The sequence below is a fragment of the Ostrea edulis genome, chromosome 10 (assembly GCF_947568905.1).
Source record: "Ostrea edulis chromosome 10, xbOstEdul1.1, whole genome shotgun sequence".
Taxonomy (NCBI): Eukaryota; Metazoa; Mollusca; class Bivalvia; order Ostreida; family Ostreidae; genus Ostrea; species Ostrea edulis.
This window is the reverse complement of record NC_079173.1, coordinates 34,131,270-34,155,063: the sequence shown is the minus strand read 5'-3', so window position 1 is coordinate 34,155,063 and position 23,794 is coordinate 34,131,270. Positions and strand designations below refer to the sequence as shown.

The 23,794-nt window shown below is 31.4% G+C and overlaps 1 protein-coding gene across 2 annotated transcripts in view; it reads left to right on the top strand.

The window, feature by feature from the left end:
- Positions 1 to 11,737, top strand: part of LOC125665875 (vitamin D3 hydroxylase-associated protein-like) — a 52,069-nt gene extending 40,332 nt beyond the window's left edge. Inside the window, exons 15-19 of one of the 2 annotated variants that reach the window (XM_056151115.1) lie at positions 2,805 to 2,944; positions 6,347 to 7,618; positions 8,027 to 8,158; positions 8,245 to 9,180; positions 9,332 to 11,737. In XM_056151115.1, the coding sequence (XP_056007090.1) occupies positions 2,805 to 2,944; positions 6,347 to 6,469 (263 nt within the window). In that variant the 3' untranslated portion in view covers positions 6,470 to 7,618; positions 8,027 to 8,158; positions 8,245 to 9,180; positions 9,332 to 11,737. The other variant, XM_056151116.1, reaches the window with a different exon arrangement.
- Positions 11,738 to 23,794: the final 12,057 nt, after the last annotated feature.

Sequence of the window (23,794 nt, the reverse complement as noted above, 5' to 3'; positions counted from 1 at the left end):
GGGGTCAAATTTAACAGGATACATAAATATCCCTATGTTGTGCCAATTCAAGTTGAGTTATGATCCCGTTTGGCTTAGGTAGGGTCATATTAAGGGTTTAAAATGGGCTAAGGTAGGGTTTGAAATTTTTGGGGGGAATAACGATAGTAAAAATTATTTTTTGAAATCTTCTGAAGAACAGCAGGACCAGGTTGACTCGCCTGAATGTTGTGACTCACATGAAGCTTGTGGCTTATGCACCACTTTTTCCTGTATGTCTGTCTATCAGAAACTTTGACCCTGCTTATATCTTTTGAATGGTGAGTGATAGGAATGTCATATTTCACATGCACATTCCTTGTGACTTTTCTTTTTGGTACCAAAGTTATTAACCTCTTGACCTTGGAATCTACTTTTTAAGAAATGTTAATCTACATGTAGGCAATACATGTATCTCCTGAACTATTTCAGGTTTTCTTATTTTATATAAATATTCCTTATGACAAGACCTTTTATTTGATTTTCATATGATCTTAAACCTGGTTATCTTTACATTGGAGTTTGATGCAAATTTCAAAACTTTAACCAATTTGCTGTCATATTTCATATGTGCATCCCTTATGGCAAGTCTCAACATTTCATTTGGTACCAAAGTTTTTGATCTTGTGACATTGACCTTGGAGTATTTCTTTGTTGCCATCGGGGGCATATTGTTTTACAAACACATCTTGTTTTTATAGAGTATTACAATTAAAAATGTATATATATACATGTATACACAAAAATAAAATGTATATATAGCAAGCAGATGTTAAATGATATACAGTGTGTGTGTGTATATATATATATATATATATATATATATATATATATACTAGTGTAAATTTGTTGTAGGTGTTTATATATACGAGGGCAAGTCAATAAGTAACCAGCCTATCCCATTTCTGATTGATTGAGACGGTCACAATTTTCATGCCTTGTCTCAGTACATGTTTTATACCTGGGTACAAAATTGCACGCGTCATCGAGTCATTCTCTTAGACTAATAAGTTATTGAATGTCAAACATGGCTATTAGTGATGCAAAGGCATGCTTTTCATCTAAAGTTGAGTACTGTGCTATAATTCGGTACTTGTATTTAAAAGATAAAACAGGCAAGGAAATAGCCGATGTGTATGGGTCTTTTGCACCATCTTATGCTCAGGTTAAACTCTGGGTAGGGGAATTCAAACGCAGTTAGAATGTCTTTAGAAGATGAAGCCAGATCTGGACGCCCACTGGATGCCACCAATGAAGAAATGTTTAGGAAAGTTTGGGATCTGGTATACTCTGATAGGTGAATTCAGGTAGAAGAAATAGCGCAGGCATTAGGCATTTCACATGGTATCGTTTCAACAATCTTGCATGATCGTTTAGGTATGCAAAAGCTAACAGCCTGTTGGGTCCCCAAATCCCTTAGTGATGAGCTAATGGCAACCAGAACAAAAGTATGCAGCACCTTGTTGAAGGATTTTAGGTCAAAAGATGATTTTCTTTTGCATCTGGTGACTGTAGATGAGACCTGGGTTCATTATTATGAGCCAAAGAATAAAGCTCAGAGTCGTGAGTGGGTAGGGCCTGGGTCCCTGAGGCCGAAGAAGTTAAAGACAAGACAAGGTGATGGCCACAGTATTTTAGGACACCAACGGCATTGTTATGTTGGACGTTTTACCCAAGAGTAGTAAAATAACTGGAGTGTACTATGCAAACTTGCTAGACCGTCGAAAACACCAAGGTAAATTCTCTAAAAGGTGTTTTGCTGCAACAGGACAACGCAAGAGTCCACACTTGCAATGGATGCTGTAGAGCGAAACGGGTATGAATTAATATCACATCCTGTCTTTTTTGCTTGACCTAGCTCCTAGTGACTTCTTCCTATACCCAAACTTGAAAAGGGATATCTGTGGACGTCATTTCACAGTCTGGCGAAGAAGTCGTGATGGCAGTTGAGGAGAGGATCAATGGAAAGGACTCTGACTTTTTTAGTTCTGGGCTGATGACACTTGAACAAAGTTGGTCTAATGCATCACACTTCAGCGCAATTACATAAAAAAAGAAGAGGTGGATCTCAACCAGAAATAAGTTAGGCTGGTTACTTATTGACTCGCCCTTGTAGTGTAAATTTGTTGTAGGTGGGTGTGTGTATAATTATATAGTGTAAAATTGTTGTAGGTGGGTGTGTATATATATAGTTTATATTTGTTGTAGGTGGGTGTGTGTGTATATATAGTTTAAATATGTTGTAGGTGGGTGTGTTTATATATAGTGTTTTGTTGTAGGTGGATGTGTGTGTATACAGTTTAATTTGTTGTAGGTGGGTGTGTATATATATATATAGTGTAAAATTGTTGTAGATGGGTGTGTATATATACAGTTTAAATTTGTTGTAGGTGGGTGTGTGTATGTATATAGTTTAAATTTGTTGTAGGTGGGTGTGTTTATTTATGTAAATTTGTTGTAGGTGGATATTTTTATATATATTTAAATTTGTTGTAAGTGGGTGTGTTTATATACATGTATAGTGTAAATTTGTTGTAGGTGGGTGTTTTTATATATAGTGTAAATTTGTTGTAGGTGGGTGTGTTTATATATGTAAATTTGTTGTAGGTAGGTGTGTTTATATAATTATGTAAATTTGTTGTAGGTGGGTGTGTGTGTTTATATATAGTGTAAATTTGTTGTAGGTGGATGTGTTTATATATAGTGTAAATTTGTTGTAGGTGGGTGTGTTTATATATGTAAATTTGTTGTAGGTGGGTGTGTTTATATATGTAAATTTGTTGTAGGTGGGTGTGTTTACTCAACTATGTACAACGTACTGAACTACCCTGCAGGAGTTGTTCCGGTTACCAAAGTAACAGAACAAGATATTAAGGATATGGCTAATTACCCCCAAAAGACAATGTTTGAGAGGAATATAAAAAAGGTATGTTCGTGTATCAACATCCATGTTCCTCACGATTTTTTAAGTAAACATCTTCAACAGGGATTTTAGCTTTTCCACGCTCCTATCTCTTTATACATGTACAGTGTACACTGCTGCTACAGACATCTGTGGAAACAGTTTTATAGAAGTGTCAACTTATACAGTTTTTAGCTCACCTGAGCTGAAAGCTCAAGTGAGCTTTTCTGATTGCCTGTTGTCCATCGTCTGTCCGTCTGTCTGTAAACTTTTTACACTTTCGAATTCTCCAGAACCACTGGGCCAATTTCAACCAAACTTGGCCAAAAACATCCTTGGGTGAAGGGCTTTCACGTTTGTGCAAATGAAGGGCCATGCCCCCTTCAAAGGGGAGATAATAAAAAAAATTAAACCCCCACCCCACCCCGACCCCCACCCCCAGATTGATTATTCTAGAGTAGATGGTTCATAAAGCATGTAACATTTACAATGACTGCAAAAAGCATAAATATTTTGCCTTTTGAATTATAGCAGTTTATTGTAATACCATGATATATTGATATTTGCATTGGCCTTCAAGTCACCAAAATCTTTATAATAAGGGGGCCGGATACAGTTATTTCTGCCCTAGAGATTTTTATTAGATTTGTATCATTGATGAGTTGTACTTTCGACATTTTATTAAGAAAATAAAAAATGATTTTGCCCAAACAGTATTATGTAGGGGTCGTCTCAAAATATCAGCACCTTTACTATGGGACCTTATGGGATTTTCTCCGAAAATAAAGAACTTTTCATATTTTTCATATTTTTGCCCTAGAGTTTTCAATCTTTTCAATGTATGTGAAAGTCTTAGACATTTGACAATATAAATAATGAAATAAAATCAACATGTCCCCGTTTAGAAAGACCAATGGACCATCTCAAAGTTTCCTCCCTGTGACATTTTTGGCTCTCATAAAACACTATTAGGCAAACTTTTGAAGACGAAACCCCATAATTTTGTTTGTAACTTCCTCAATTCATAGGGACTTACCAAATCTATCAAAATAATCTATTGGGTGTGTATCGTGATAGAAAATGAAATCTGAAGATTGATTAGGGAAGTTTCAAAGTTTTCATTTGAGAATCTACTTATTATATAGTTGTAACTTCTGCATATATCAACAAATATATTAATGATGTTTAAACACCTTTAATTTTGTAATGAATTATAAAATAAGAATATTATGGTGTACATGTATACGGTTCAAAGGGACTATCTCAATGTTTAATTTCCTTTTCAGCCAACTTTTTTTCTTATATTATTCATCAATATTAGGCCAAATTTGTTGGATGAAAGTGCGTATCATTTTGTTTGCAATTTGCTCATTCCATAGGAACTTACTTATGCTCTTTTAAAATCTATTTTGTATGGATCATGATGGAAAATAAATCTGGGGAATTGCTTAAGGAATATCTCATTTTCTTCTGATAGTCTGAAATAGTTATACCCGTTACATGTAATAATGATTTTGTGTGCGTGATTTAGATGTTTCTTTGAATCTGGAATACTTGATAATTGTAGTACATTACTAACTTCCATATGATCGGGAAAATGAATTAAATAGCTATATGCATGTTTGATATAGAATAAAGAAATATCAGGAAATAGTTATATATCTCAGAAAAGTTAAAAGAATCACAAGATTATATTCTCAAAACTTTACAAATATATTTTTCGATCTCATGCGTAAATAACTACAACGCTATATATACTTTATAAATGATACTATCAAAAGTTTAACATTAGGCCTACCAATGGCTCCATGCATAATTCAACTATGGAAAAATATACATAGCAAGGCCAGAGAACATAATTAAAATCATCAGGTCGTTAAGTTTACTATTCGGGGGGGGGAGGGGGGGGGGTATACATAGCAAGGCCAGAGAACATAATTAAAATCGTCAGGTCGTTAAGTTTACTATTTACTGCCATTATGTACCTATATACTCAAAATCTTTATGAAGTGTATTGTTTTACCCAACAACATTTACAATATAGATGTGATCTGAAATATATAAATTACAGAATTTGTAATTGGAAAACGTGTGCACTATACCCATAGTCTGATTATATAGGAATGGGATATTTATTAGAGGATCTACCAACGAAACATATACATGTAGACCTACGGTGCACAATAAAACTGTTAAAACACTCCCTCCTCTTTCTCATCAGAACAGCAATCCTCATCATTTTAATAACGTACGTGTACAATATTTCGAAATACAGATTGCATTATAATAAAAGTTACATTGACCTTTTGATAGAAAATAAATTATTTTAGTGAGAATGAGATGCTTTGAATACACAAAAAGTGCGTCACAATGCATGTTGAGTATAACGCAATGTGAGGTTAAAGTGTGACGTCAACATGAATACTATTGTGTAGAATCTTTGTTGGTTTTTTTTTTATGAGAAACAAGTGTTCTACAATAGATTTGCGTCAAATTTTATTAACTATTAATTTACTATCTTTGATATCGCTATTATTTTTCCTTTTTGGATTTTTCTTTCCTTGTAAACTAGAACAGAGCATACACTTAGGAAATTTATTTTGAACAATATATGCAATCTAAAATAACTGACATTGTGTTTAAACCATGTGTCATGTATATCACTTCTTTCTTTTTTTCTTTCTTTTTTTTTGATGATGTATTTATACATTTGTGTGTATTTTCATGCTGCCCCACGAGGGCCCTTGGTGTTTGGAAATAAGATATGAACATGCAGGGGAAAATATACATGTATATACATGCGTATGATAATAATAATAATACCCATATTTATATAGCACCCTTTTCATACACCATGTACGCTTTAACACATATTAAAATAAATGATCTAGCTGACTTTATCTTTGGACATAGGTCGACGTCAAACTTTTTTCTATAGATAATTTCTTTTTATTTCTTTTAATTTCCCCATGTGTTCAAACCACCGGGAAATATTGTCTGACGTCTGTTCTGGTCTTCTCAAGTTGTAAAACCACTTTTTAAACAAATTTTTCTTATTATCTTTAGAATTTACTATATTTGAAGATGAATTAACAGTCCTTTAGTTTTTTATTTAAAAAACATCGTATTTGTTAAAATATCTAGAGCTCACTTTTTACGACTTCATGAAAGTGAAACGATGCGCAACAACTGCGCAGAATGCGAAAATTCGAATTGTACTCGGCCTCGTTAAACCAGATGTATCAGGGATGGGCCCTGAGAATATAAGTAGATGTTGTGTATCAGGGCCATGGGCTTATTCTGAGAATATACTAGATGTTGTGTATCAGGGTCATGGGCTTATTCTGTGGGCAGTTTGTGGAATGTTGAATGACAGAATTAATAAGATGTAACTAGGTCACTTACAGCTGTTGATTTTGTCATCAGATGATGTTGGGTGGTACAGTAGGGTTGTCCTGTGGAGTGCAGTGTGTCGCCCTGCCATACAAGGAGGAACTGGTGCTGCGCCTGATGAAAGAAATTGAGCATGGGGTCAAGGAAGAGAATTAAGAAAGACATGTACAAGGGAGATAATTAAGAAAGGCGTGGAGAGAATTGAGAAAGGTGTTTTTTCACCAGATGAATTAAGGTTGATAAATTGTGTAGCAAAGTAGGCATAAATGTGTGTTAGTTTAAATTTCATGTATGTAAAACTTTAAGTTGTACATCAAGGGCAGCCAATGTAAACTCAGATTGCAATATTTAATTCACTGAGACAATCACATCTTAAAGGAGTATGAACAAGATTTTGGTAAAAAGAAATTACTTGGATATTAATTGCAATATTATAGTACATTTATTTGATATGCGTGAAACATAGCAACAAATCATGACACAGAGATGCAAGGGTAGTTGCTAAAACGCGGAACGGAAAATGAAATGGAAGACGGTATGGAAAACGGAAAATATTGTATGCAATAATGTTATGAGGAGGTCAGCATTTTGCAAAATAAAAGGTTTATCATGAACAAGGGAAGCAGAAATTAGAGAAAACGGGAAGCCATCCACACAATCCACCGGTTCTCTATTTTGTGTTGCTTATAGGAGTTATGAGATTGATCACTGTTTGTTGTCTTCACCTTTCATACTTCATACTAATCATTAGCTTACCATGAAAAATATCAATATAAAAAAAAAATAACCGTACTGAGAAAGACTTGAATTTTCAAATTTCACATCCAATGAATAACCTCCTTGTAAATGTGCGTTAATGACGTTTTGCCACGGGCGGCATATAAAGTATGTGTGTTCTTTCCATTCTCTACTCATAGGTGTCGCTGCTCACTAACACATCTGTCAATGCCGACATTTCAAAATTCTTATTAAAACGCTTTGTAAATTCTTATGCAAACGTTGAACTTCGCTTAGTCAATTTATGGTGCAGAAATTTAAGATGAAATTGTGTTACGGCTTGTAAACAATTTCAAAAATTTTTTATTTTAATCATAAAGTATTTTCTTCTGAATTTCAGTGTAATTATTGAATTCTTTTCCAATTTGCGTTCCGTCTTCCGTTCCGTTTTCCATTCCGCATTTTAGCAACACCCAGATGCAAGGCATGAGCCCTGGTTATCTTTACATGTTAATACACAGAAATACAAGGCATGAGCCCAGGTTATCTTTACATGTTAATACACAGAAATACAAGGCATGAGCCCAGGTTATCTTTACATGTTAATACACACAAGGCATGAGCCCAGGTTATCTTTACATGTTAATACACAGAAATACAAGGCATGAGCCCTGGTTATGTTTACATGTTAATACACAGAAATACAAGGCATGAGCCCAGGTTATCTTTACACGTTAATACACAGAAATACAAGGCATGAGCCCAGGTTATCTTTACACGTTAATACACAGAAATACAAGGCATGAGCCCTGGTTATGTTTACATGTTAATACACAGAAATACAAGGCATGAGCCCTGGTTATCTTTACATGTTAATACACAGAAATACAAGGCATGAGCCCAGGTTATCTTTACATGTTAATACACAGAAATACAAGGCATGAGCCCTGGTTATGTTTACATGTTAATACACAGAAATACAAGGCATGAGCCCAGGTTATCTTTACATGTTAATACACAGAAATACAAGGCATGAGCCCAGGTTATCTTTACATGTTAATACACACAAGGCATGAGCCCAGGTTATCTTTACATGTTAATACACAGAAATACAAGGCATGAGCCCTGGTTATGTTTACATGTTAATACACAGAAATACAAGGCATGAGCCCAGGTTATCTTTACATGTTAATACACACAAGGCATGAGCCCAGGTTATCTTTACACGTTAATACACAGAAATACAAGGCATGAGCCCTGGTTATGTTTACATGTTAATACACAGAAATACAAGGCATGAGCCCTGGTTATGTTTACATGTTAATACACAGAAATACAAGGCATGAGCCCTGGTTATCTTTACATGTTAATACACAGAAATACAAGGCATGAGCCCTGGTTATCTTTACATGTTAATACACACAAGGCATGAGCCCAGGTTATCTTTACATGTTAATACACACAAGGCATGAGCCCTGGTTATGTTTACATGTTAATACACAGAAATACAAGGCATGAGCCCAGGTTATCTTTACATGTTAATACACAGAAATACAAGGCATGAGCCCAGGTTATCTTTACATGTTAATACACACAAGGCATGAGCCCAGGTTATCTTTACATGTTAATACACAGAAATACAAGGCATGAGCCCTGGTTATGTTTACATGTTAATACACAGAAATACAAGGCATGAGCCCAGGTTATCTTTACATGTTAATACACACAAGGCATGAGCCCAGGTTATCTTTACACGTTAATACACAGAAATACAAGGCATGAGCCCTGGTTATGTTTACATGTTAATACACAGAAATACAAGGCATGAGCCCTGGTTATGTTTACATGTTAATACACAGAAATACAAGGCATGAGCCCTGGTTATCTTTACATGTTAATACACAGAAATACAAGGCATGAGCCCTGGTTATCTTTACATGTTAATACACACAAGGCATGAGCCCAGGTTATCTTTACACGTTAATACACAGAAATACAAGGCATGAGCCCTGGTTATCTTTACATGTTAATACACAGAAATACAAGGCATGAGCCCTGGTTATGTTTACATGTTAATACACAGAAATACAAGGCATGAGCCCAGGTTATCTTTACATGTTAATACACAGAAATACAAGGCATGAGCCCTGGTTATGTTTACATGTTAATACACAGAAATACAAGGCATGAGCCCTGGTTATGTTTACATGTTAATACACAGAAATACAAGGCATGAGCCCTGGTTATGTTTACATGTTAATACACAGAAATACAAGGCATGAGCCCAGGTTATGTTTACAGGTTATGTTTACATGTTAATACACAGAAATACAAGGCATGAGCCCGGGTTATCTTTACATGTTCATGTGCGACTCAACTATCAACATAACACCAAGTTGACAGCTTTGGAGAAACTATTCAGTTGTTACTTCTTTGTGCTTGCTCCCTAAATTGATTGAGCAATAATTCATGTTGAAATGTTGCATGCTGTTGACCTACATTTTAGAAATTTTGCATGCTGTTGACCTACATTTTAGAAATTTTGCATGCTGTTGACCTACTTTTTAGAAATCTTGGTGTTTTCATTATACATATATGTACATGGTATACTAAGCTGCAATAATGCAACCCTCTCTGACTTTTTAAAATTACTTGGGGGGGGGGGGGTAAAAACCCTCTTCCGAAAATGTCAGAATATTAAAAAAAATTGAAGAGGGCTACATTATTGCAGCTGGTGGATAACAAGCGCTTGTTTACATTCCTATCAAATGTGTGAGCATAAACACATTTAGATTAACATGGTGGCTTACAAACACATGTAGATTAACATGGTGACTTACAAACACATGTAGATTAACATGGTGACTTACAAACACATGTAGATTAACATGCTGGCTTACACAATTAGGTGGCTGGGTTTTAAGTAAATACAAAGTGTATCCTGTGTAAAAATAATTTTAATTTACTTGTTTATAAATTTAAAGATCTCTATTTCAGAACTATAACTAAAAAACCGTCAATTTCAATCAATCAAAAATCCTGTCCATGCTCCTTTAATGCTGATATTAATTCATATTATTAATTGTTCAATAAGTTATCATTACATTTGTATGTAATGATTTTTTTATGCTCATGTTATTGGAGATTCTGGGGCATATCGTTTTTGGTCTGTCTTTATACCCCCCCGCAACAAGTTGTGTGTGTGTGTGGGGGGGGGGGGGGGGGGGGGGGGTATACTGGAATCGGGTTGTCCGTCCGTCTGTCCGTCCATCCGTCTGTAGACGCAATGATTTCCGGGCTCTAAAGCATTATCCTTTCTACCTACCGTCACCATATCATATATATGGACTACCTATGGGATGAAGATGTTCCCTATCGATTTTGGGGTCAAAAGGTCAAAGGTGAAGTGCACTGGACATCGAAGTAGCAATATGGTTTCCGGGCTCTAAAGCGTTATCCTTTCCACCTACAGTCACCATATCATACATAATTATGGACTACCCATGGGATGAAGATGTTCCCTATTGATTTTGGGGTCAAAGGTCAAGCGCACTGGACATCGAAGTAGCAATATGGTTTCCAGGCTCTAAAGCGTTATCCTATCCACCTACAGTCACCATATCATACATATGGACTACCCATGGGATGAAGATGTTCCCTATCGATTTTGGGGTCAAAAGGTCAAAGGTCACGCGCACTGGACATCGAAGTAGCAATATGGTTCGGTTTGTCATGCCTTTTTTTTTATTTACACTCAGAAAAGAGGTAGTTTATACCTATTACCAACACCCTTTGGGAGATTGGGGTAAGCGGGGGGTATTCTTAGTGAGCATTGCTCACAGTACCTCTTGTTTTATCTGTAAAAACTTTAACCTTGGCCATAACGTTTAAATGAATGGTGATAGGGCTTACATATTCCAAATCTGTATTCCTTGTGACAAGATCTTTCTTTGGGTACCAAAGTCTTAATTTCTTGACCTTGGGATTTGATCTACTATTGAAAAACTTTAACCTTGACCATTATAAACTTTTTTGCCATACAGGGGCATCAGTATTTCACAAACACATCTTGTTGATAAATGTATTATATTATTTATTGATTGTTATTAATTTATGAGAGAGGCAACACAATGTGAGTTGCATCTTATATACATGTAATGCAAACAAAGATTTCTATCTCAATCATATAAAATAATGTGCTAATAATTTTAATGAATTTTAAATGCTAATTAACTGTAGGACTTCTTAATAATTGATAGTTTCATTTCCAAATAATTTTAGGTCACCTGAGTCACTGAGGTGACCTCCTCTCTTAGTCTGGGTGTGTTGTCCATTGCATGTTAATGATTAAAGATTTCTTCATAGCTACCATTCCAATTCTTGTCAAATTTGGTATGAAGCATCTTTGGGACAACAGGCACATGTCAAGTAGTTTTCTTTCTTTTTTACATTAATCTTTCAATTTATAACTTTTAATTAAACATGTGTCCCCATATCTCCAAATGCTTGTGGAGTAATATCCTGGAACCACAATTACACTAGTAGATTTAAAATTTCTTTTCATGCACATTGTTTTGTGCTTTAAGGCAGTATAGTGTATGTGTTTTATTCTCCTTGCATTGCTTTGTCATAAGTAATCAGATCATTGAATAATATGACACTTATTTACTGTTATACCAAGAAATTTCACATTAAAAATTCAGGGACCTTTGTGTTGTTTCATCTTATTACGAGCCAGAGTGCCTCAATTGAAAATGAATATGGGTTTGTAAAACTGAAGCTACTAATGGTGTCCAATTCAATTCCTGTCTGAATATGATGCAAAAAGGATGTACATGTACATTGTACTATTTAATGGGATCCCATGTAGATCCAGGTTAGAATATGTTCTCAGTACCCCTTGCTTGTTGTAAGAGGTGACTAAATGGGGTGGTCCTTTGGATGAGACCACAAAATCTGAGGCACCTTGTCACAGCAGGTGTGGCACAATAAAAATTACCCCCCCCCCCCCCTTGTTCTAAAACTGTAAGGGCTGAGCATAGGCCTATATTTTTAATGAGTATTAAGAATCTGTCATTTCATGATCTGTGATAAAGGTGGGTGATTTATAAATCCTTACTACATGCAGATTGTGTATGTAAGCATAACATTTGAATTCTTTTTGTAAGTCATTTTAGCTGCATACTCAGCAATATCAACTCTTGATTGAAATTTTATGTATGAATTAGGATCTTCAATCATCTCATACAATAATCTCCAATTAGGTAACACGACTCAACCCTTAGGAAGAGGCATATGGACAACACCACTAACGTGAGACAGATTCACCTTATCCATGAGGATGCAAGCTTAAGTATAATTTAGGTCATGGTAACCATAAGGTTAGGAGTGGTGGATCCAGCCACTCCCCCTTTACAAATATGGTCTATTTTACTCACCCGAGCTGAATGTTTAAGTGAGCTTTTTCTGATCAACTTTTGTCTGTATGTGTGTCCATCTGTCTGTAAATTTCACATTTTCATCTTCTCCAGAACCACTTGACAAATTTTGATCAAATTTAGCACAAATCAACCTTGGGTGAAGGGGATTTGATTCAAGTTTGCTTCAAAGGAGATATAATCAAGAAAAGGCAAAAGTAGGGTAGGATCATTTTTAAAAAAATTTCTTAGGACCACTGGGCCAGAAAAGTTGAAATTTACATGACAGCTTCCTGACATGTGTAGATTCAAGTTTATTCAAATCATGGTCCTTGGATATTGGATAGGATCACATAGGGGATCAAAAAATGTTTACATGTAAATGTATAGGGAAAATCTCTCGAGAACCACTGGGACAGAAACATTGAAATTTACATATAGGGTAGATTCAAGTTTATTCAAATCATGACCCTCAGGAGATAATAATGTTCTTTATTTAAACAGGATAGCACAATTAGTTTAAAACTAGTTTACATTGTGGTCCTGAAAACATATATATATATATATATATATATATATATATATATATATAGGGTGAGCCCACAATATTGGATCAGATTTAAGATGCGGATGTATAGTAAAAATCTTTTAAAAGTTATTGGGTTTACCTGGCACTGTCCAATAAATTGACAATAACTCCATTATTTTTAAGAATGGACAGTATCTGTCCTTTATTAAAAATAATGGACAGCAATTGTCAACTTATTGGACACCTAGAGGTAACCTTTTCACTACAAATGGACTTTCTTCTATATAAAAGCCTAAAAAGACAAAGGATTGCATAACACGAATGTTTTAAAATCTTTTGAAGAACCACTGGATTAGAAGAGTTGAATTTACATGAAAGCTTCCTGACAGAGTAGGTTCAAGTTTATTTGAACATAAAACATTTGCTCTGACAACTCTTAGGAGTTTTGGCTTTGGTAAGCGTAGTCTTGAAACCCAGATCGTGGAGGAAGTCATGGGTTTCACGGAGCAAATTTCTGCTCTGAAAGGCAAGCATTTTGACCCCAATCACTACATTCACGTAAGCGTTTCAAACATGTGATCTATCGTTTTCGGAAAGCGCTATGAACACTCCGATTCCGACTTTCAACATCTCTAAATTAACTTTGGTCATCCGAATCGCTGTGCATCCTCGTAACCCCCTCCTGGACACGTTCCCAATACTGGGATGTTTGCCAGGGGATCTTTTTGGCGCCAAAGTGGTTGAAAGTATAGAAAGTTCCATCAAACACTTCGTTACTGGCATTATGAGAGAACATCAAGAGGCCTTCGATGGGGAGAACATTAGGGACTATATTGATGCGTACCTTTTGGAGCAGTCCAAGCGTCTTTGCAATGTCAATGTAAAGTGGCTTTCACCCAAAGTCAATAAAAGCGTGCAATTGAGGGTTTCAAAATCATGGTTGATCGACCATTCAAAATATATATGGTAACATGCCTTTATTAATGGTAAATATCTGTTGAACACTCACCTTAAGTATGACAGATGATTTTTTTTTTTACAGTAGGTCAAAGTATGGTATATTTTTCGAGATTTTTCTCACATGTAACCATCGTTACTGAGTCCTTGACATGATAATATGTAAGATAAACATTAATTTTCCATGTATTATTCCATACCTTGTATTGGAATTGACTGAGCATATATTTTTCTAATTTGCGAAAGACAATAAATACAGGTTTTCAAAGAAAATATTTAATCAACACAACAAGAAATTATCTGCTGTAAAAGTCAGCAATAAGATTTTAAGAGCGCAAAATAAACGACTAGATATCACTTTCAATATCTTTGAAATGGCAGAAAATAAAATTGATTAACAAATATTCTCGAATAGTTCAATATGTATGAAACATGAAAACAAAAGACTAGCAATATATATAGAACGATAGCTTTTTTGTATGTAAATGAAGTAGCGCTATAATTATGTAACGTATGTTTCAACACTTACACAACAGTACATCCATGAAAATATTATGCCAAAACGATGTCATCATCAGTTATTCTTTACGATTGATGTTGCAAAATCATAACGACATCACTTAATTCAATGGAAATACCCATTTTAATAGAAATATAACGTAGACAAGCAAAAAAAAATTACCAAATGTGTCTTTTCTTCTTAATTTGTTAATTTGCAATAAATATGCGATTAAAACAAAAGTAAAAGATTGATGTTTCGCTATATAAATACTCATGATTCTTATAGAAATAACAGACACATGTTTTGAAACCTGGATTGCTCTTTGTTATAATAAACAATGAAAGTAACGTATGTTTCTTATTTTTCCTTTCATTACTGTAAACACATCATTTCCATTCAAAAAATGGAAAGAAACATATTTACCCATTTCTAACAATCTGTTTACAGTAATAATATAAAGAAAATGTTTAATTTCCCAACATTTTGATTAAATGTATACCGAATCTTATGTTTTTGTTGCTTATTTTGGAATACCTTTCCATAGAAACTGTCAGTATAATCCACCACGCGGTGTTATGAATGAATATTTAACGTGAACCTTAAGACATAGATGTCCCCTATTGATTTTGAGGTCAAAAGGACAACGGTTAAACTACTTTGGATATACGCTATTGTCCGTTGAGAAGTCTTTCCTTGATAGACATCAAACTTGAAACACTCGTGCCCCCTTATGAATAGATGAACCCCATTGGATTTCAAGTCACAAGGTCAAAGGTCATACAAAATTACTCAAATGACCAGTTGCTTATAATTATTTTGAGAGACAAAACTTACATGTATCATTATGGTAGCCTTTGACCGGTAGTTAAACCTTTATTTTCACTGTCTATACAGACATTCTACCTTTTCAGTATTGCCACAAGGGGAGCATATAATATTATTTCTAAAACATTTTTTCATGGTTTTTCTTATGTTTTAATGCATTTTTTTTTCATGGTAGTTATTCTGTACTTCTGCTCTCACAAACGCCATTTCTGAAAATATAAATAAAAAATTAAAAACAAGTAGAATAATATTACGTAACGGAATTCCTGGTAACATACGTTACACTCAGATAAAATATGTTTTAATGATTTCTCTATAAGATTGCACAGAACAATAATCAGAGATTAATCCCTTCATTTCTAAGGTATATTATGAAAAGATGCTGAATTCTAGCAAATTGATAAATGTAGAGTTGCATAGTTACATGTATCATAAATAGGACAGTAGCAGAGAAAAACATGGCCTGTATTTCTTGCAGAGGATATCTGTATATGCTGGTGAATACGGGAACAATAACACATCTGTTTCTTCATAACATAGTTGATATTCAACAAACATATTAAAGATGATATTTTGTCAATATGTAGTTCAATATTTGATGTCTAATCAAGCATTTCATTAAGTAGCATACGTTACTTTGAGTAACGTATGTTACCAGCGTTCTACTCAATGTAATTCTTACACCAGAGGAATTTCGAGATATTTGGAATACGGTATACATTCTTTGATATCAGAAGAATAAATTCAGACCAAAACATTCCATCTGCTTAATCAATATTGTATATTAAACATTGCAGTTGTTGTGACAGTACTTACCGTAAGAGAAAATTAATCCTAATTCTCAAAGTTTAACACGTATTGACTTTCAAACTCAAATGTTCATAGTAGACGTTCATATCGTATACCACATCATGCAGACAGAGAGCAAAAATACGCGGGAAATTGTTCTATCATTCCCTTTAATTAATTTCTCGGTAACGAATGTTACATCACGAATGTTACATCTTGACACGTTTGTCAAATTTCAGACCAACCAATGACTTCTGCAAAAGATATGTTTATATTTTCATTCTCTGTACACTACGATATTTTCATAAAAGGGGTAACATTTGCTCTGCAAATACGTTTTCATAAAAAAAATTATTGTATTGTATGTTACATTTCTAAAATCGAAATGCAAAATTTTGAGAATAATGATGACTTCTTCTCAATGCCACATCCAAATATCGCTTGATGAATATTTTCCCAAAGTTTTTGAATATTTTAGCGACAAAATAGATCAAAAACATAAAGATAATACGAAATCTTTGTTCATACATTGGGTGTTTAATTGACCCTATGATCACATAATATAATCTGGCGACATGGAGTAATATATACACCACTGCTTAAAATCATACGCAAAAGGTGTTAAACTTTTATTGAATGAAAATTTAGGAAATACAAATGATATAAACGCAAAGAAAATTAAAAATCACGCTCTCAGATTTTTATATTTGGTTGTTCAATTTTAAAAACTGAGTCGGCGACAGTCACGTATGTTACAAAATTAGGGTATCTACTCTTCCTACCAAGTTTATAAGTAAAGGGGAAATAAAAAGTATACCATGCCTAGGGAGGCTATGGGTCCATGAATGTATAGCACACAAAATATATGATTTGATATAGCTTATTTTCTAATAAAGTGCCGGCGACATCGATTGCACGCTTTTATTGACTTTGAGTGTTTTCAAAGGTAGTGCAATTTTTTATCGAATGATTTATTAGCTGAAGGTATGTAGCTCTTTGGGGAGAAAATCGGAATATAACATCCACCCCGCAAAGAGAGCTACAGTTCTGCAGCTAATAATTTACTGTGACATGATGTAAATTTTTAAGTGTATAGCATGGTACAAAATCATGTGTAATTTTTATGCAGTGTGATGTTCCTGATTGATTGTAATGGGGCTACGTGCACAGGCACTTGCTTCTGTAAATAACGTACGACCTCTGTATACTAATAATAACACAAGGTAATCACAGGCACCTGAAGTGTGGATAGCGTGTATAGATCTTATGCCCCCCCCCCCCCCCCCCCCCCCCATTCCTTCTAGAAAGAAATTATTTTTCTACAGAACCAATAATTAATCAAAATATGTTATTTTCCCATCGATCACCCTCATAAATCGTTCTGAATAGTTAGTTTCAACCTTCTGTAAGCTTTAGAGATATCCACTTGTGAGATTTGGTTCCGCAGGTCGTGAGTTCAACCCCGGGTAGGGGGCGGAAGTGGGTATCCAAATAAAGTGAAAATTTCTGTGCTTTATATATATATATATATATATATATATTTAAAAAATATGAAAAGAAAACACAGAAATCCTCCGTAAAGCTTTAGCTTTATATATAATATATATTCAAGCTATGATTAATTATATCAGACATAGTTTGTATCAGAAATCTTGAAATTGTTCAATCGTAAATAAATCGTAATTGTCAAGCCTGCTGTAAAAATTCAAAGCATTCTGAACTACTGATTTTCATTATAAACATCCTCGTTGTTGTTCCTTATTAGAAATGATGGATCCGCTCCTCCTAGTTTTGGATGATAGGGAGCATAATATGTAGAACTGATACTATAACGATAGGTCACCTGATTCACTCTGTGTCCGCTGTCGTGCGTGAACAGTTGGACACTTATAACTTCTTAATAGCTGCCTTTCCAATTCTTTTCAGAGGCATAAAACATATTTAGAAATACATGTAAATTGTAAACTTCAGGACTTCAGGACTCCTGCATCCCCGAGCTTTATGGGCGGTGCAAAAACTGCCAAAATTGTTCAATTGCCTTGATCTGTAGAGCAGGAAGGCCTCTACCTAGATTGTACATTTCATGGAATAAAGGAGGGGAGGGGCGCAGCCGGTTCGCACCCCTACTAAAATTTTCAAATTTAAGGTAAATCGTGGTCTCTTGTTTAGAAAAAATGTAAACGATAAAAGAAGCAATAACTTCTTCCACTCTCGGAGAAATAAATGACAAAATCTTTTGATTTATTGAATTAATTTTGTAGGGAGAACTTACATCTTTTACAAGATATCCTTAAAATTTGTGTCATTTTATTAATTCCACCCTATCAAAAATTACAGAAAATAGTAAAAATGACTATGTAGGAGACATATTCTAAGCTCTATAAACTCGGTAAAATCCAGGAGCTTCCGGGCGCTTCGTCTCATGGGCCCCAAGCCTAAAAAAGTCCCCCCCCCCCCCACGCAATTCCTGGATATGCCGTTGCCCTGGGGTAGACGTTCTGACTCGGGAGCAGGGCCAAACTTGGCATATCTATAGTGTTTATGTGTAAACATTTGAATAACATATTTAATGGTACTATAACTAATACTAATTTGAATCTCCATGAATATTTAGAGGGAGCAGGTAGCCCTTTATCCAAATTGTAAATTTCATGATCCCAGGGGTAGGGGTTTTGGTACAAGGGTAAGGCCAAAGTGTTCAAAGTCATTTGAAAGACTCCAGATCTAATTTGGCTGATGCTACTTAAAAACTTAATGCACGTTGAGGAAAAACAGAAAGGGGTGTATCAAAATTGTTAATTTCGCAACTTCAGGGTTCTGACTACCGGACAGGACAGTGAGGTAAATATAGTAATATAGTGTTAACATAACATACAATGTATAAATTCATAGTAATATAGTGTTAACATACAATGTATAAATTCATAGTAATATAGTGTTAACATACAATGTATAAATTCATAGTAATATTGTGTTAACATAACATACAATATATAAATTCATCGTAATATAGTGTTAACATAATATACAATGTATAAATTCATAGTAATATAGTGTTAACATACAATATATAAATTCATCGTAATATAGTGTTAACATAACATACAATGTATAAATTCATAGTAATATAGTGTTAACATACAATGTATAAATTCATAGTAATATAGTGTTAACATAACATATATAAATTCATAGTAATATAGTGTTAACGTAACATACAATATATAAATTCATAGTAATATAGTGTTAACATAACATACAATATATAAATTCATAGTAATATAGTGTTAACATAACATACAATATATAAATTCATAGTAATATAGTGTTAACATAATATACAATATATAAATTCATAGTAATATAGTGTTAACATAACATACAATATATAAATTCATAGTAATATAGTGTTAACATAACATACAATATATAAATTCATAGTAATATAGTGTTAACATACAATATATAAATTCATAGTAATATAGTGTTAACATAACATACAATATATAAATTCATAGTAATATAGTGTTAACATACAATGTATAAATTCATAGTAATATAGTGTTAACATAACATACAATATATAAATTCATAGTAATATAGTGTTAACATAACATACAATATATAAATTCATAGTAATATAGTGTTAACATAACATACAATATATAAATTCATAGTAATATAGTGTTAACATAACATACAATATATAAATTCATAGTAATATAGTGTTAACATAATATACAATGTATAAATTCATAGTAATATAGTGTTAACATAACATACAATATATAAATTCATAGTAATATAGTGTTAACATACAATGTATAAATTCATAGTAATATAGTGTTAACATTACATACAATATATAAATTCATAGTAATATAGTGTCAACATAACATACAATATATAAATTCATAGTAATATAGTGTTAACATAACATACAATATATAAATTCATAGTAATATAGTGTTAACATAATATACAATGTATAAATTCATAGTAATATAGTGTTAACATACAATGTATAAATTCATAGTAATATAGTGTTAACATAACATACAATATATAAATTCATAGTAATATAGTGTTAACATAATATACAATGTATAAATTCATAGTAATATAGTGTTAACATACAATGTATAAATTCATAGTAATATAGTGTTAACATAACATACAATATATAAATACATAGTAATATAGTGTTAACATAACATACAATATATAAATTCATAGCAATATAGTGTTAACATAACATACAATATATAAATTCATCGTGATATAGTGTTAACATAATATACAATGTATAAATTCATAGTAATATAGTGTTGACATACAATGTATAAATTCATAGTAATGTAGTGTTAACATAACATACAATATATAACATATAATATATAAATTCATAGTAATATAGTGTTAACATAACATACAATATATAAATTCATAGTAATATAGTGTTAACATACAATATATAAATTCATAGTAATATAGTGTTAACATACAATGTATAAATTCATAGTAATATAGTGTTAATATACAATGTATAAATTCATAGTAATATAGTGTTAACATAACATACAAGATATAAATTCATAGTAATATAGTGTTAATATACAATATATAAATTCATAGTAATATAGTGTTAACATACAATGTATAAATTCATAGTAATATAGTGTTAACATACAATGTATAAATTCATAGTAATATAGTGTTAACATAACATACAATATATAAATTCATAGTAATATAGTGTTAACATAACATACAATATATAAATTCATAGTAATATAGTGTTAACATAACATACAATATATAAATTCATAGCAATATAGTGTTAACATAACATACAATATATCAATTCATCGTAATATAGTGTTAACATAATATACAATGTATAAATTCATAGTAATATAGTGTTAACATACAATATATAAATTCATAGTAATATAGTGTTAACATACAATATATAATTTCATAGTAATATAGTGTTTACATAACATACAATATATAAATTCATAGTAATATAGTGTTAACATAACATACAATGTATCAAGTCATAGTAATATAGTGCTAACATACAATATATAAATTCATAGTAATATAGTGTTAACATACAATATATAAATTCATAGTAATATAGTGTTAACATAACATACAATATATAAATTCATAGTAGTATAGTGTTAACATAACATACAATATATAAATTCATCGTAATAAAGTGTTAACATAACATACAATATATAAATTCATCGTAATATAGTGTTAACATACAAATGATACAATATATATATTTCATAGTAATATAGTGTTAACATACAATATATAATTTCATAGTAATATAGTGTTAACATAACATACAATATATAAATTCATAGTAATATAGTGTTAACATAACATACAATGTATAAACTCATAATAATATAGTGTTAACATAATATACAATATATAAATTCATAGTAATATAGTGTTAACATAACATACAATATATAAATTCATCATAATATAGTGTTAACATACAATGTATAAATTCATCGTAATAAAGTGTTAACATAATATACAATATATAAATTCATCGTAATATAGTGTTAACATAATATACAATATATAAATTCATAGTAATATAGTGTTCATATAACATACAATGTATCAAGTCATAGTAATATAGTGTTAACATAATATACAATATATAAATTCATAGTAATATAGTGTTAACATAACATACAATGTATCAAGTCATAGTAAGATAGTGTTAACATAATATACAATATATAAATTCATAGTAATATAGTGTTAACATAACATACAATATATAAATTCATAGTAATATAGTGTTAACATAACATACAATATATAAATTCATAGTAATATAGTGTTAACATACAATGTATAAATTCATAGTAATATAGTGTTAACATACAATGTATAAATTCATAGTAATATAGTGTTAATATAACATACAATATATAAATTCATAGTAATATAGTGTTAACATAACATACAATATATAAATTCATAGTAATATAGTGTTAACATAACATACAATATATCAATTCATCGTAATATAGTGTTAACATAACATACAATATATAAATTCATAGTAATATAGTGTTAACATACAATGTATAAATTCATCGTAATATAGTGTTAACATAATATACAATATATAAATTCATCGTAATATAGTGTTAACATAATATACAATATATAAATTCATAGTAATAAAGTGTTCATATAACATACAATGTATCAAGTCATAGTAATATAGTGTTAACATAATATACAATATATAAATTCATAGTAATATAGTGTTAACATAACATACAATGTATCAAGTCATAGTAAGATAGTGTTAACATAATATACAATATATAAATTCATAGTAATATAGTGTTAACATAACATACAATATATAAATTCATAGTAATATAGTGTTAACATAACATACAATATATAAATTCATAGTAATATAGTGTTAACATACAATGTATAAATTCATAGTAATATAGTGTTAACATACAATGTATAAATTCATAGTAATATAGTGTTAATATAACATACAATATATAAATTCATAGTAATATAGTGTTAACATAACATACAATATATAAATTCATAGTAATATAGTGTTAACATAACATACAATATATCAATTCATCGTAATATAGTGTTAACATAACATACAATATATAAATTCATAGTAATATAGTGTTGACATACAATGTATAAATTCATAGTAATATAGTGTTAACATAACATACAATATATAAATTCATAGTAGTATAGTGTTAACATAACATACAATATATAAATTCATCGTAATATAGTGTTAACATAACATACAATATATAAATTCATCGTAATATAGTGTTAACATACAATATATATATTTCATAGTAATATAGTGTTAACATACAATATATAATTTCATAGTAATATAGTGTTAACATACAATATATAATTTCATAGTAATATAGTGTTAACATAACATACAATATGTAAATTCATAGTAATATAGTGTTAACATAACATACAATGTATAAACTCATAGTGATATAGTGTTAACATAATATATAATATATAAATTCATAGTAATATAGTGTTAACATAACATACAATATAATATACATTCATAGTAATATAGTGTTAACATAACATACAATATATAAATTCATCGTAATATAGTGTTAACATAACATACAATATAAAAATTCATAGTAATATGGTGTTAACATACAATATATAAATTCATAGTAATATAGTGTTAACATACAATATATAAATTCATAGTAATAAAGTGTTAACATAATATACAATATATAAATTCATAGTAATATATTGTTAACATAACATACAATATATAAATTCATCATAATATAGTGTTAACATACAATGTATAAATTCATAGTAATATAGTGTTAACATAACATACAATATATAAATACATAGTAATATAGTGTTAACATAACATACAAAATATAAATTCATAGTAATATTGTGCTAACATAACATACAATATAATATACATTCATAGTAATATAGTGTTAACATAACATACAATATATAAATTCATAGTAATATAGTGTTAGCATACAATATATAAATTCATAGTAATATAGTGTTAACATAACATACAATATATAAATTCATAGTAATATAGTGTTAACATACAATATATAAATTCATAGTAATATAGTGTTAACATACAATATATAAATTCATAGTAATATAGTGTTAAT